Raw genomic sequence first — 13,553 nt, 5'->3', positions numbered from 1 at the left:
ATGGACAAAAGAGAAAAAGATGCCATCAAGGCTTGGAACAGAGTAGAGGAGGGTACTAATAGTTCCCAGAGAGGGTCCTGATCTTAGAAGCACAAACTTCAAAGGCAGGAAGTGAAGCCTTGAGGAGGACAGGGTCAAGCTTGGGGCCCCTATCCCAGGGTGAACGGCATCTGGGCAGAAATATTTCAGAAGATCTGGTGGTCTATAGTTTCAAGGAAAACCCTGCGCTCCAGTGGGGAAAGGACACAGACCCTGAGAAGGAGGAATCGCCACTCCTCCTCCCCTCCCCACCTCCAAGCCTTGGAGTTAAGTTACTTAAGCAAGGCTGTGCTTTTTCAGTTATGCACCATGTACGACAGCAGGGAGATTTTATGATAAAGGATCCAGGAGAGGGAGAAGGGTACTTTTAGTGTCTAAGAGTTTTGGTTGTAACCAGCCTGAATGCAGCAATGTTTACTCGAACTAGCCTGGCTCTATGTCTATGTCCTCCCTGTGTGTTGGCATGTTGCACGTTTAGAGGTGATTGTCCTTTGGAACCTGTGCTAGGATGTGTGTGTGTGGCAGGGGAGTGTGTGGAGAGGAGAGGGAGGGGGAAAGGAGGAGGGAAGGGAAGAAAAGGAGTAAAGAGAGAATTTGAAAACCTATGGAAAAAGTTACCTTTCTTCTTTCCTCTGCAGCCTCCAGCTTTTTCTGGATCTCCTCCAGGGACAGGTCTTTCTTCTTTGGAGAAGCTAAAGTTCGTGGGGCTTCGGAGATAGGAGATGGTGGTTTCAGGATCAGCTCAAAAGCCTGGCCAGAGGCACGTTTGTTGATTTGCTTCACTTCCATATCTGAGAAATGAATTATTTGAGAATGTTAATGTACATACCGAGCGTGAAGCAGGCGTTTATTTAAAGAATTTGAATTCTGGCAGTTGAAAGTGGCAGTCTAAATCTGACAAATAGGAGCAAAACACTGTATGCGATTCTTTGCTCTACATTGTTCTGAACATACTAGACCTCTTTCTTTAGTATAAGTACAGATATATTTTAACAGAATAAATGTTTGCAGTGTTGGGAAATTCAACAATGTCCATAGGGAGTTGAATAATGGTAGGCATACTTAGGAAAAAATAGCCTGAATTGATTTTAAGCTAAACTTTATTTTCCTTTTGAATAAACATGAACTTCACATGAAAACAAAGTGGCACAGATTTAGACTTATTTTTTGAGAATTACCATGGACGGATGCATTCTTCAGGCTAAATGATGAAACAAAAAATTTAACAAAGATTTATTGGAAATTTGAAATTCTCTACCAATTGTTCTAGAAAGGAGGGCACAAACAATGTCAAATTATGTGTTTAGCTTCTAAGACTCAGCTTATACATAACTTCTGACTTTCTTCTTCCCCTGTCTTCAATCCCTAAGGATGCAGAATTGTCACTTGTCACTATCTTCCCTGTCTTCCTGGTGCACTTTGTGTAACCTCTGGTTTAGTACTTAAGCGCACCGTGTTCCGCTTACTGACTATTTGTGTATTGTACATATGTCTCTTCTTCCAGGCTCGATGTTCCTCCAAGGACAGGCTTGTTCTGTATTTATCTTTGCAGCCTCTGTGACAACACGTAGTGATGAAATATTAAAATCTCAGAAGAAACATGGCTGGATTACTGGTCGCTGCTGTGTCTAACAGAGTGAGGAGCTGCCTGGTTTATTTGTTGGCTGAATGAACTTACCCAATGGAGACACTGGGCCTGCCTTCTCAATGAAAGTTTTGGTTGGCAGCTTCAACATTTTCACATGAAGGACCTTTCCTTATGAAATTGTTAATTATTATGCTAATAACTGCATTTATGACACTGGTGCTGTGATAGAAGACTTTGGAAGGAAAAGGCCTCTGAGTCCTAGAACAGGCTGTAAAGTCACGGAAGGGGTTAATGCTACAGACGCCTTCAGCTTATCTTCAGTGTATGTCTTTACACATATGGAAAAGAACAATGATAAGTCAACAGGTAGTAAAATATACCTCAGCTTCATCTGCTACACACATAGCTGTATCAAACAATTTGATTAAATTGACTGAATTAAGAGAGGACAGTATTGTTGGTCATGATAGCTGCTCTTTTTGAGTGCTTGTAAGAGGTCAGGCTGAGTGCTAAGCATTTGACTTGCATTGATCCACTTAAACCCTACAGTTTTGTAGGAGAAAAATCCTAAGACAAATAAGGCTGAGAAAATTGAAGTGACCTGCCTGGGGTCACGCAGATAGCAGCAGAGCCAGGAAGAAAATCGCACTAAATAGAATGAATTTGGATAAATCAAACTGAAAATGTGGCACTACAAATGAAATTTGTAGTCATGCCAATTCTTTAGGCTTTTCTTCTAAAATTCTCTTTATCTGCGAACTTAGTCCTAAGTTACATTTATCATGGGAACTTGCTGGCTTGTGGACATGCATACACAGAATATGTGAACTTTATGAAGACTATGGTCAGGGAAAAACAGCGGTGGTTATTGATTTTTACTCTTGGAAGTTTCGTTAGTATAAAGTATTTTCTCGCAAATTCCTATCTGGTCTCACTAAAGCTCAGCGTATTATATAACTTGCAAAGGAAAGCTTTAAACATGCTGTGGATGTTGGTATGCTCCTAACAACAATCTAGCCCTGTTTCTTAAGAGACATTAACATGCTGTTGTTAGCATCAAATTCAAACTGTTTCCGGGGTGCCTGTCTGGCTCAGTTGCTACAGCACGTGACCCTTGATCTCTGGGTTGTGAGTTTAAGCCCCCTGTTGGGGATAGAGTTTCCTAAAAAAAAAAAAAAAAGCCCCTCAAACTGTTTCGAGCAATAGGCAATCAATAAAACCTAATAGCTGGACACAACACGTCAATAGGGATATCTACAAAATATTGATTTCGTTATACCTGGAGCTGTGAGAGAAAAACAAAGGTATCTAAGCTTTTCCAAATGATCCTATTGGCACGAGCATTTCTGTTATAGGCAACTCACCATCGTAGGTATAGATGTTGATGTTGCGAGGTTCCGGGTAAAAGCAAGAGCAGATCAGTGACAGCATGGACAGTTCCTTCATTTTTTCCTTGTAGGCTACAAGGAGAGGCTCGAGATTAGTATCTTTCATTTCCTGAATTGCCTCTTAATGCTTCTTTTAATCTAAATAATAATTACAGCCTCCTGCAGAATGAATAGCGCGGGGGACACAGTTTTGCAAAAAAGACAAGAAACAGAACTCTCAAGTGCATATTTCTGATTACAGTGGACATGAATTACACATTATAGCAGGTTAGCTAAAAAATGAGAGAACGGGAGTTAGAGAAAGAAAGGAAAGTTGAGGGAATTAAGATCCAGAAGGACAGGGAGGAGAGACAGAAAAGGCATGGAAGAACAAAAACAGAAGAAATTAGCAGAGGGCTGGGTCTCTTCTGGTACAAGTGTGTGCAGGTCTACTGTATATACAAGTATGATTGCATATCGAAGGAGGCGTCCTTTGCTGCTTCGGCCTCAGTGGCCACGTGTTCAGTTGGGGATAGGCAGAGAGCTCATCAGAAGGGTTATTAGGCAGATACACCCTCCAAGGACTATGTTGCTGCCTTCTCTTCATCCCCAAGTGCACTTTCTTGTAGAAACTTCTTGCCACACACACCATAAGCCTAGGTCTGAGATCTGATATGGCTCCCCTTTCCTCTGCATAACCCGGCTTGGGTGCGCACCTTGCCAAGCAGGCACAGGAATTCAGCGAGTGATTCCCTTCCTCCTTCCTTCCCAGGACAAGTAACAGCCAGATGGGGATAAGGAGGTGGAACCTTCTCACTATTGTTGATTATCAATAAATTAAGAAAAAAGGAAGAAAAATGAAGGTATATTGTGACTTAACTTGTGAAAATGTATAAACAAATGGCGATGGCCTAACGTGTTGAATCTCACTGGTAACATTCGCCTCGTGGCAGAGGCTTCTGATCATTTCAGTAACCCAAGGGAAGGTGAGTACTTTGGGGAGACCGGAATTCCCAGAAGATTAATTTGACAAGTGCATCTTTTGTTGGCTAAACAGGAAACAGAGTCAACACCCAGATGCTTTAGACTACAGAATGTCAGGTTAGTAGGGTCCTAAAAGATCATTTAGCAAACTGTCCATCCACCCCACCACCAATTTTGCAAATGGCACCAGCTCACAGAGGCGAAAGTCATATGTGCTCTCCAGATGAAAATGCAGTAATTCAATCAATATCAAGTTTTCCAAGAGGCCTGTTTCAACCTCCTTTCAGCGTGAGATTCAATGTGTCAAGAAGGCTGCACGTACTTGCACATCGCTGAACCATTTGCAAAGATCAAATATTGTCATATTGCATATGGTTCAACCTAACACATCCAGAAGGCCTCTTTAAGAGAGTTTCTCTCCTTATTTAGCTTATTTCCTTTAAAATAAGTAACACAATTTGCCCTTTGCCATAATAGTTCTTCTAACACCCACTCTGAGAGATTTTATTGGAGGCCTTTGGAAATTTAGAAGGCTAAAACTGTATTTCCTTGTCTTCTTTGTCTATTCAGGTAATGAAATTATGTCACTTATAAAGGTCCTCACAGGTTTTTACATGGATGTTCATGTAAACAGCACAGTTTCTGTTGGATGGAAATATTTGATGATTTAATGCATTTAATTCCATGAAGAATAAAACCAAAACCAGCAAAGTTTTGTAGGCTGTGCCTTTTTGTAAGATAAAGCAATATGGCACCCAAAGTAATTTGCAAAATAAGCTCATTAGGAGCATATGTTAAAGATGCCAACTTTATTTAGGGAGGGCCAACCCAAGAATAAAAATAAAATAGAAGAGGGGCGCCTGGATGGCTTAGTCGGTTAAGCGTCTGACTTTCACTTAGGTCATGATCTCGCAGTTCGTGGGTTCGAGCCCCACGTCGGGCTCTGTGCTGACTGCCAGCTCAGAGCCTGGAGCCTGTTTCAGTCTGTGACTCCCTCTCTCTCTGACCCTCCCCTGCTCACGCTCTCTCTCTCTCCTAGAGATATAAAAATATTTTAAAAAATAAAATAGAAGATTTTCCTTCTTATAGAGTAGTAACTGATTAAAGCTGTAGGAGAATAGGAACTCCCACTGAAAAGAATACTCCTCAATATCTGTCTTCAGTTTCTTGGGAACAAAATTTAATAATTATCAGTAAAGCCACTGCTCTATTAAGCTTGATAAATTAATAAAGGCAGGGGATATAAAAGTTGTCAGGGCCAATACTTTAGAGCCCTGTGTGTAATGTATGATAACCATGATTGATCAAATGTTTCTTCTTTCCTCTCCTAGGTGGTCTGGGGACAAAACCCCATTGACCTTTGTGGGTGATTACTTAGGAGAATCTTTATTAATTTTTTTCCCTTAAGTTTATTTAGAGAGAAACACAGAGAGTGAGCAGGGGAGGGACAGAGAGAGAAGGAGAGAAAGAGAATCCCAAGCAGGTTCTGTGCTGAGTCTGATTCGAGGCTCAATCTCATGAACCAGGAGATTGTGACCTGAGCCAAAATCAAGAGTGAGATGCTTAACGGACTGAGCTACCCAGGCACCCCTTTATATTGTATTTATTGCTGGTTTGGTTTTGACCTTTACTCTACCTGGCATGAGTCTACCCAGTAGCAGCCATTGCATAGATTCTCACTCATATAGTTGCTCTGAATCCTAGGGAGCTGCTTAAAACCAACAACCCAAACAAATCTTAACCCTTGCCCTGCAGCAAAGGTGTGTTCTCCAGTAAAGAAGGGTTTCCTTTTCACTGGGTGCAGTTGCCCAAACCTTCCCCCAGGAGGCATTGCCCTTCCTAATCCTCTCCTCGCATCTAAATTCTTGCCAACATTTCAATCTAAATTCAGAACCTCTTTCAGCATTTCCCTCTCTCAAGGGTGCTGCCCACATTGATCTCCTATTGCCTTTAGTTGGCTGTACTTGATTGTATACCATTATATGTGATTCTGTACTGTCTAGGATCATTGACTACTGCTTTTTGATGTGCAATTTTTGTTTACAGAACTACAGGCTCTTAGAAAGCAAATGGTACTGTTTACTCCTCTGAAAAATTTCACAGCACAGGTCTGGATGAAACAGAGAGCAATTGCTTTTTTTTTTTTTAATTTTGAAAAATGTTTATTTATTTTTGAGAGAGAGAGAGAGAAAGATGGGCCATGAGAGGGGGAAGGGCAGAGAGAGAGAAGGAGACCCAGAATCTGAAGCAGCCTCCAGGCTCCAGGCTGTCTGCACAGAGCCCGATGCCAGACTCAAACCCACGAACCATGAGATCGTGACCTGAGCCAAAGTCAGAGGCTTAACCAACTGAACCACCCAGGCCCCCCAAGAAAGCTATTTCTTAATAAACAGTGTTGGCTATCTTGCTTATTGATTTTAAGTCGATCTTCCAATTAAAAAGTACTTATGGTCACCACTGATGACCAGAGTTTCTATGAGGCATTATGGAATTGCAAAGAGATATAATAGTATTCTCATTCTCAAGAAGCTTTCAAATCTGGGAAGTGGAATATCGGGATATAAAAATATAGATAAAAACACATGGAAAGTGGAGTGTCAAATGGAGGCACAAGTGATTTGTACTAGAAATTCAGAAGAATCTCAAAGCCCTGGTGCCTTGGGGAGAGAGGTAGGGAATGGATTTACAGTTAGGGTTGCCAGATTTAGCAAGTAAAAATACAGGATGCTCAGTTAAGTTTTAATCCAAAAATTGTGTGGGACACACTAAAAATCATTCCTTGCTTTTCTGAAATTCAAGTTTAATTGGGTGATTTGTATTTTACACGGCAACCAGAGCAAATGGACCTGGATTGTAAAGACTGAACAGTGTTGGGGAAAGCAAGGAAGGGAGAAGGTATGTTTATCATTGTTGACATGGAAATGGGGGTCTGAAGGAACTATATGGAAGACTTTTATGGGTAGGGCAGTGAGTTCACTCAAGGATTGATAACTCAACTCTGAGGAGCATCATTCACTTCTTGGTCTTTAGGAATGCCACTGTGTGCTGCAGGAGGCAGCATTTTCACCGACGACATTACCGTGAGGTTTTCAGGAGCTGTGTCCTGATAGAAAGACTTCCTGGGGGTCAATTTTGCTCTAAGACCTTGGATAAGATGTTTTGAATTTTTGTTCATGTGCAGAGTTATGACTTAAAATATGTTTCCATGAAAACAAACAGTTATATTTTTAAACTAGAATGTCAGAATATCATGGATTTTAAACAGGCTACTTAAAAGAAATTTAAGCTTAAGCATCAGTTTTCAGTCCACTCTTAGGAATATTTTTGTGGGAAAGTTAGAGAGGCACAGAGGTGACACTGAATGAGGTAGCTGTAAGTCCTGTTTGCCTGCAAAGATCTGGTTGAAGCCATTCATAATATCTTCTTTCACTCTCAGAATTTGGCCAATTACAATCATCTTAGCAGTAGGGAGCCAATGAACATTATGAAAGGGAGGAGGACCTGATGAAAGCCTCTTCTTAGATTTATCTAGCCATTTTTTAAAAATGTTTTATTTATTTCTAGGAGAGAGAGAGAGAGAGAGAGAGAGAGACAGCGTGAGCAGGGGAGGGTCAGAGAGAGAGGGAGTCACAGACTGAAACAGGCTCCAGGCTCTGAGCTGGCAGTCAGCACAGAGCCCGACGCGGGGCTCGAACCCACGAACCGCGAGATCATGACCTAAGCGAAAGTCGGACGCTTAACCAACTAAGCCACCCAGGCGCCCCTTATCTAGCCATTTTTATACAGGAAGACCTGTTACCAAGAGATACACTTAAGACACAACTGAATGAAGTTCAGCAGGAAATGTGTGGGTGAAGAAAATAGTAGGGAATGGCAATGGGCAACTGAATAAGAAAGGAAAGATCCAGGAGACTCCGGAAAGAAGAATGAATAGTAAATAGTAACTGTATTTGGAATCAAAGACAGAGGGAGAGGGCAAGAAATCCTACAGATGGGTGGTCAGGGAAGCTTTCCAAGTGTCACTGAAACTGAATCAGTAAAATGGATTGGCCTAATGGAATGTAGAGTGTGGGTTGAAATATATGTAATTTAGACAAACCTCTTTTACCAATGATAAAAAATCCCAAGCAAATGTGAAGGCTTCTAGAAATGTGCTAATATCATTTCACTATTGGTACTTCATACTTTGGAATTGATAATTCCATTCATCAGTTTTTGGAACTCAGCATTTATTAACTTTTTCACTACATCCCAACACCAAGTACACTTGTAGGCATGTTTGTAAGGATGTGGAAGGTAACAGGTAATTCCATATAATCTTTCTCATAGTTGGTTGCATTTGCTATTAACTATTAATGTTTGTAAGTTCGCCCATTTCTCTAGTGGAGTCATTTGAAATGCAACCCATATGATATATAATGGTTCTATTGCAATATCCATGTAATCTAATGATGTATGAACATTGTTTTCCATTTTCCAAATGGCTACAACCAACTATGAGTAAGGTAACAGTTGCTGTTTATTGAGTACAAACAATATATCAGGCACTGGGCTAAGATGTTTGCACGAATTTTCTCATTTAATCATCTCAACATTGCTATGAGAAAGGTACTATAATTAGACTAGATTTAAAGATGAAAGAAAAAGACGCAGAGAAGTGGAGTAACTTGCCCAATGTCCAACCGATCATGAAGTGTGGAGTTCAGTTTGAATGTACGTCTGTCTGCCTTGCTCTTAATGCTCTTTACTTCCTCCAACGATTTGCTCAGATGCGTTATACACACCTTCACCATCCACAGATTGTTCTTAACAAGAAACTGATGTATATTCCTACTACCCACTTTTAAAATAAGGAATCTTCTTCTCTTCCCATTTTTCTTTGGCATTTATTCTTTAATTAGTTCTCACGTGTGACTTATTGACTCCATGACTATAGGTTCAGTATAGAGATTTACAGAAAGAAAGTATAACTTTTTTTTTTACTTGTGTGTTTTGCTTGGGTAGTAAATATTGGTGGAGAAATGGCTAGAAACCACAGGGACAGTTTCTCAAAAGGAACTCTGAGTATATATATTCTTATATGACTGAATATATCGTTAATATTCATATCACAGCTAATGAGTTAAGTGGAGAAAGTGGTAGTTATTTAGGTAATTTAAGGAAAAAGCTCTTTTGCATTAGTTATTGAATTTTTAAAAATATAATCTGTTGTCAAGTTAGCTAACATACAGTGTATATAGTGTGCTCTTGGCTTCGAGAGTTGATTCCCATGATTCAGTTATTCAATATTTTAAGATTGATATATTTTGGCAAGCAATTACCAAGTTTTCTCCTTTTTTTCCCCCTTTGTGTGTGTGTATGTGAATTGAGGAATATTTTTTTTCTTTGAGAAACAAAGAGCATTGAGGAGGACAATACGATCAGTACTAGAGATTTAATAGTCAGATTAGATCTCAGATTAGATTAGACTAAAGCAGCAGAAAGGTTATGTTTACTTAGAAAAATATGAAATAGACAAACACATACATAACTATTTCCTTACTCTTCTAAACATATAGTCTTCACATAGGTCAGAATCAGGAACCTCCCAGCTCTGTTTCTTGTACCTTTTTTCCCCCCGCAGGTAATAAATTAAGCTCTGTATCCTCCTTTTAACTTGATTTTCACCATATTGTGTGTGTGTGTGTGTGTGTGTGTGTATTGCATTTGGTACTTCAATTGTTTTGGGTCCTACAGCCTGAGGTCAGATTATTTTCTAAAAGTCAAGTCTGTCATCCCATTTAGAAATACTTTTGGGAACTCTATCACTGTGATTTTCTTCTTGAAAGATGAACTAGACTAAAAGGATTTTATTTAAAACACTTGTACATTAGCTTGAATTTGGACCTTAAAAAAAGGTTGATGAATATGGTTGATGAATATGTAATTTAAGATTCAACATTTAAATGAAAAATAAATCTCACATTTTTGAAGATCTATTTTAACATCCCAGAAGATCACTGATATGAGGTAATGTTCTAGATATTTCTGCTATGATGATGTAATGCTAATAGGCTTAGTATAAAAATGGATTCAGTGTACATTCATTCTACCCACCTCTCCCCCAGCCCCCAGATTATGGCTTCCTAAGATATAATGACCAAAGAGGGTTTGAAAGATTAATGTTTGATCAGCTGAAACAGCATACTGTTTCTGCAGGAATAGGTATCAAATCAAATTAGGGGACATTTAAGAAGGTCAAAGCTATACAACCCATCAGTGGGTTGTACAGAAACATATGAGGCTCTTAAATTTCAATTCAATTGATTCTCGGCAAAACAATTGTGACAAGGAAAAGAAATTGGATGACATGAATCAGTCCTTGTGATCAAAACTGTAATAAGAGCAGTAAATTGTACCAGTCTGAGACCTTACCTTACCCTCATTCCAGTTACAGCTCCTGCTGAGCTTAATGAGAATGCTACCATATCGTGCAGGGTCTTGCTCCTTTTTTTCCCTGTCTAATGAAAGAAATTCTTTTTTTTTTTTTTTTTTTTTTTACAAATAGTTTATTGTCAAATTAGTTTCCACATAACACCCAGTGCTCATCCCCACAAGTGCCCTCCTCCATGCCCATCCCCCCTCCCCCCCACATCCATCAGTCCTCAGTTTTTGTNCCCACAAGTGCCCTCCTCCATGCCCATCCCCCCTCCCCCCCACATCCATCAGTCCTCAGTTTTTGTCAGCATTCAAGAGTCTCTCATGGTTTGCCTCTCTCCCTGAAAGAAATTCTTATAGTCCTACATGGAGATCAAACTAAACTGGCTTATAGGAGTAATGAAAGCCTTTATTCTGTTTATATTTCAAGACTTACTTACCAAGCTAATTTTGAGTATTAAAGGATTTTTTTTTTTTCTTAAGCCCTCAATACAACCAGGTTATATGAATAAGCTTAAAATGAGAGCTCGATTGATTGGCACTTAAATGAGAGAAAGCCATCTCTGACCCACAGGAGAGTCTGTCCAGCTGGCTGAGTACAGTTCTCACATAGGAATGACTCTTCCCTTCCCTGTAATCTCCTGAGCCAGAGGCAGCTGTCATCTGAGGCTGACCATCACCTGAATTGAGTCTCCATAATGGCTTAACGTGGCACCTAAGTAATTGAAATCACTCCCCATTACTTCTTAATTTTTTTGGCAGAAGATCAGAAAAATATTTTAATTCATCCCTAATTCAGCAAAACTCACACTGCCTGTGCAGGCTGATTATTGGACTTGTGGGCTCAACCTCTAGAATAACAAATGTTTTGGTTATTAGTAAGGATGTTGGTTTCCTTCTTCACTTCTTTGTAATGTGTGAACTGTCTCCAGAAAAATAAGTTCTGGCTTCTATTTCATATGGATATAGAATGAAGTCTATGACTGTGTCTTTGCATTGAATGAAGTGGTATGAAACTGCAAATACAGTAAATTACTTACTATGTTCTCAGTGAAAGCAAGAACTTTCAGAAGTGGAAAATGCAAATCTGTTATCACAAGTGCAAAAAAACCAAACAAACAAAAACCAACCTGTCATGTAAGATTCAGATGACTTTATCTCAGTTAACAGGCCAGTTGGCTTTCCCCATGAATGGATCAGTGGTTTAGATATTGAAGATAAAGAAAATGAATTCAAAGAAAATCCTATGTATCAATCCTAAGACGGGGTTGCCTGTCTTTAGATATTGGAATACATTAATTTATATAAAACACTGTATGAAAACAAAGTAAGGATTAAGCAGGGACTCAACAGCAATTTGTGTGACAAGCCCCTGTAAGTTAATCTTGACTTAATTCTTCTATCAGTCTGAACACTTGCTAAAAGTTGAAAGCGTATTTCTTGAAGAGTTTCTATGTCAACTTCTTTTTTTTTCTTTTTTTTTTTAGAGAGAAAGAGAGAGAGACAGCGTGAGCAGGGGAGGGTCAGAGAGAGAGGGAGTGACAGACTCTGAAACAGGCTCCAGGCTCTGAGCTGGCAGTCAGCACAGAGCCCGACGTGGGGCTCGAACCCACGAACTGGGAGATCATGACCTAAGCGAAAGTCGGACGCTTAACTGACTAAGCCACCCAGGTGCCCCTTTATGTCAACTTCTACATTCTTGGAATGGTGTGAAGTTTCTCTGCATTTGCAAAGCTCCTTATTGTTGTTTTATTTCTAAGTATGTCCTAGAAAATACATAGTACTTAGAATAGTTACTGGCATCAACTGAGAATAAAGTATTTTAACTTGGTGTTACTACCACATAATATTTCTTAAGGTTTCACTGGATAGAATCCTTATCTGGATAGTATACAATCTATACTTATACTAGTATTCCTAAATGTTTTCATTGGAAATGAATGGCACATAAACAACTAATAGAAAGTAGCCATTTTAGGCACAGGCCACAAAAACCTCACCTAAGAAGAGCAAGCATTTTGCTTGCTTCCAAAAATCTAATGAGAGTTCTAGGGTCTCATTTAATGAAAGTTTGTAAAATGCACAGTATGTACCATTTACTAAACATGTCCTAAAAGTCATATTTTTAAATCATATTCATTAGAGTTTTATTTCAGTCATCTATTCAAAAACTGTGTACCGAATACTTATGTCATTGGTATAGTGAACAAAAACCGATAACTTTTTCGCCTCTCACTTAATACAAATCTCCTGACTGTAAGCTACTCATACTTATTACATGCTACCGTCGCACTGTGTCAAAGAAAACTGAATGAACAAATACATCTTTTAAAAAATAGGAAATAATAAAGAGTTAACGTTTAAAACTACCTGATATTAAAAAAATATAGTAATATTATTCTTGGGTGCCTCTGGGAATTTGTTAGAGTAATGGAGCCTTTGAGATGGGAGTGAAGTATCTTAATGTTATAGTTTCCAGAGCGGGATGACCTTCCGTATCCATTTTCAAGGCAGCCAAATAACATGGAAGAAACTGTTTAGGTTAGTCTAGCTATATGATGAAAATGGCTTTTTCATTTTGGAAATTAAATGCTCCTCCCTCAAACTCGGCCATGTAAAGACTCATTTTCTGAAACAGGATTCATCAGATTGTATACCAGCACTTGAAGTAATATAATTTTCTGCAGGCCACCTAAAGCAACATACAAAGTACGTACATATGTGTTGGAAGCCTCTGCAAGGCACAGTCAGTTTGTGTCACCACTGCTACAAACAGGATTAAAATGTAAAAGACAACTTAGTCTAATGCAACTGGAATCACTAGCTACAGGATTTTAGAGCTGGAAGGAAGTCTTGAAATCGTTGAAATCATCTGATCATTTTTGTTTGTTTTTGAGAGAGACAGAGAGAGGAAGAGAGACAGAGAGAGAGAGAACATAGCGGAAGGGCAGAGGAAGAGGGAGAGAGAATCCCAAGCAGGCTCCATGACCAGCACAGAGCCTGATGCAGGGATTGATCTCACAACCGTTAAGATCATGGCCTGAGCCGGTATTGAGAGTTGGAGTCTTAACTGACTGAGCCACCCATGTTCCCCTAAATCAGCTAATGTTATTCTCATTTTATAGATGAAGAAATCAGATCTAATAACCTTTATTTCT

General features: G+C 39.4%; 1 protein-coding gene across 1 annotated transcript in view; it reads right to left on the bottom strand.

The window, feature by feature from the left end:
• Window positions 1–13,553, bottom strand: part of STMN2 (stathmin 2) — a 52,329-nt gene that overhangs the window by 21,325 nt on the left and 17,451 nt on the right. The window contains exons 2-3 of the mRNA XM_039250088.1: window positions 2,992–3,087; window positions 658–830 (exon numbers count right to left, since the gene is read on the bottom strand). Of these exons, the coding sequence (XP_039106019.1) occupies window positions 658–830; window positions 2,992–3,087 (269 nt within the window). The remainder of the gene's footprint in view (window positions 1–657; window positions 831–2,991; window positions 3,088–13,553) is intronic.

Source organism: Hyaena hyaena, unplaced genomic scaffold (genome assembly GCF_003009895.1).
Source record: "Hyaena hyaena isolate Hyena2069 unplaced genomic scaffold, ASM300989v1 scaffold_358, whole genome shotgun sequence".
NCBI lineage: Eukaryota > Metazoa > Chordata > Mammalia > Carnivora > Hyaenidae > Hyaena > Hyaena hyaena.
This window is presented reverse-complemented; position numbering and strand designations above follow the sequence as displayed.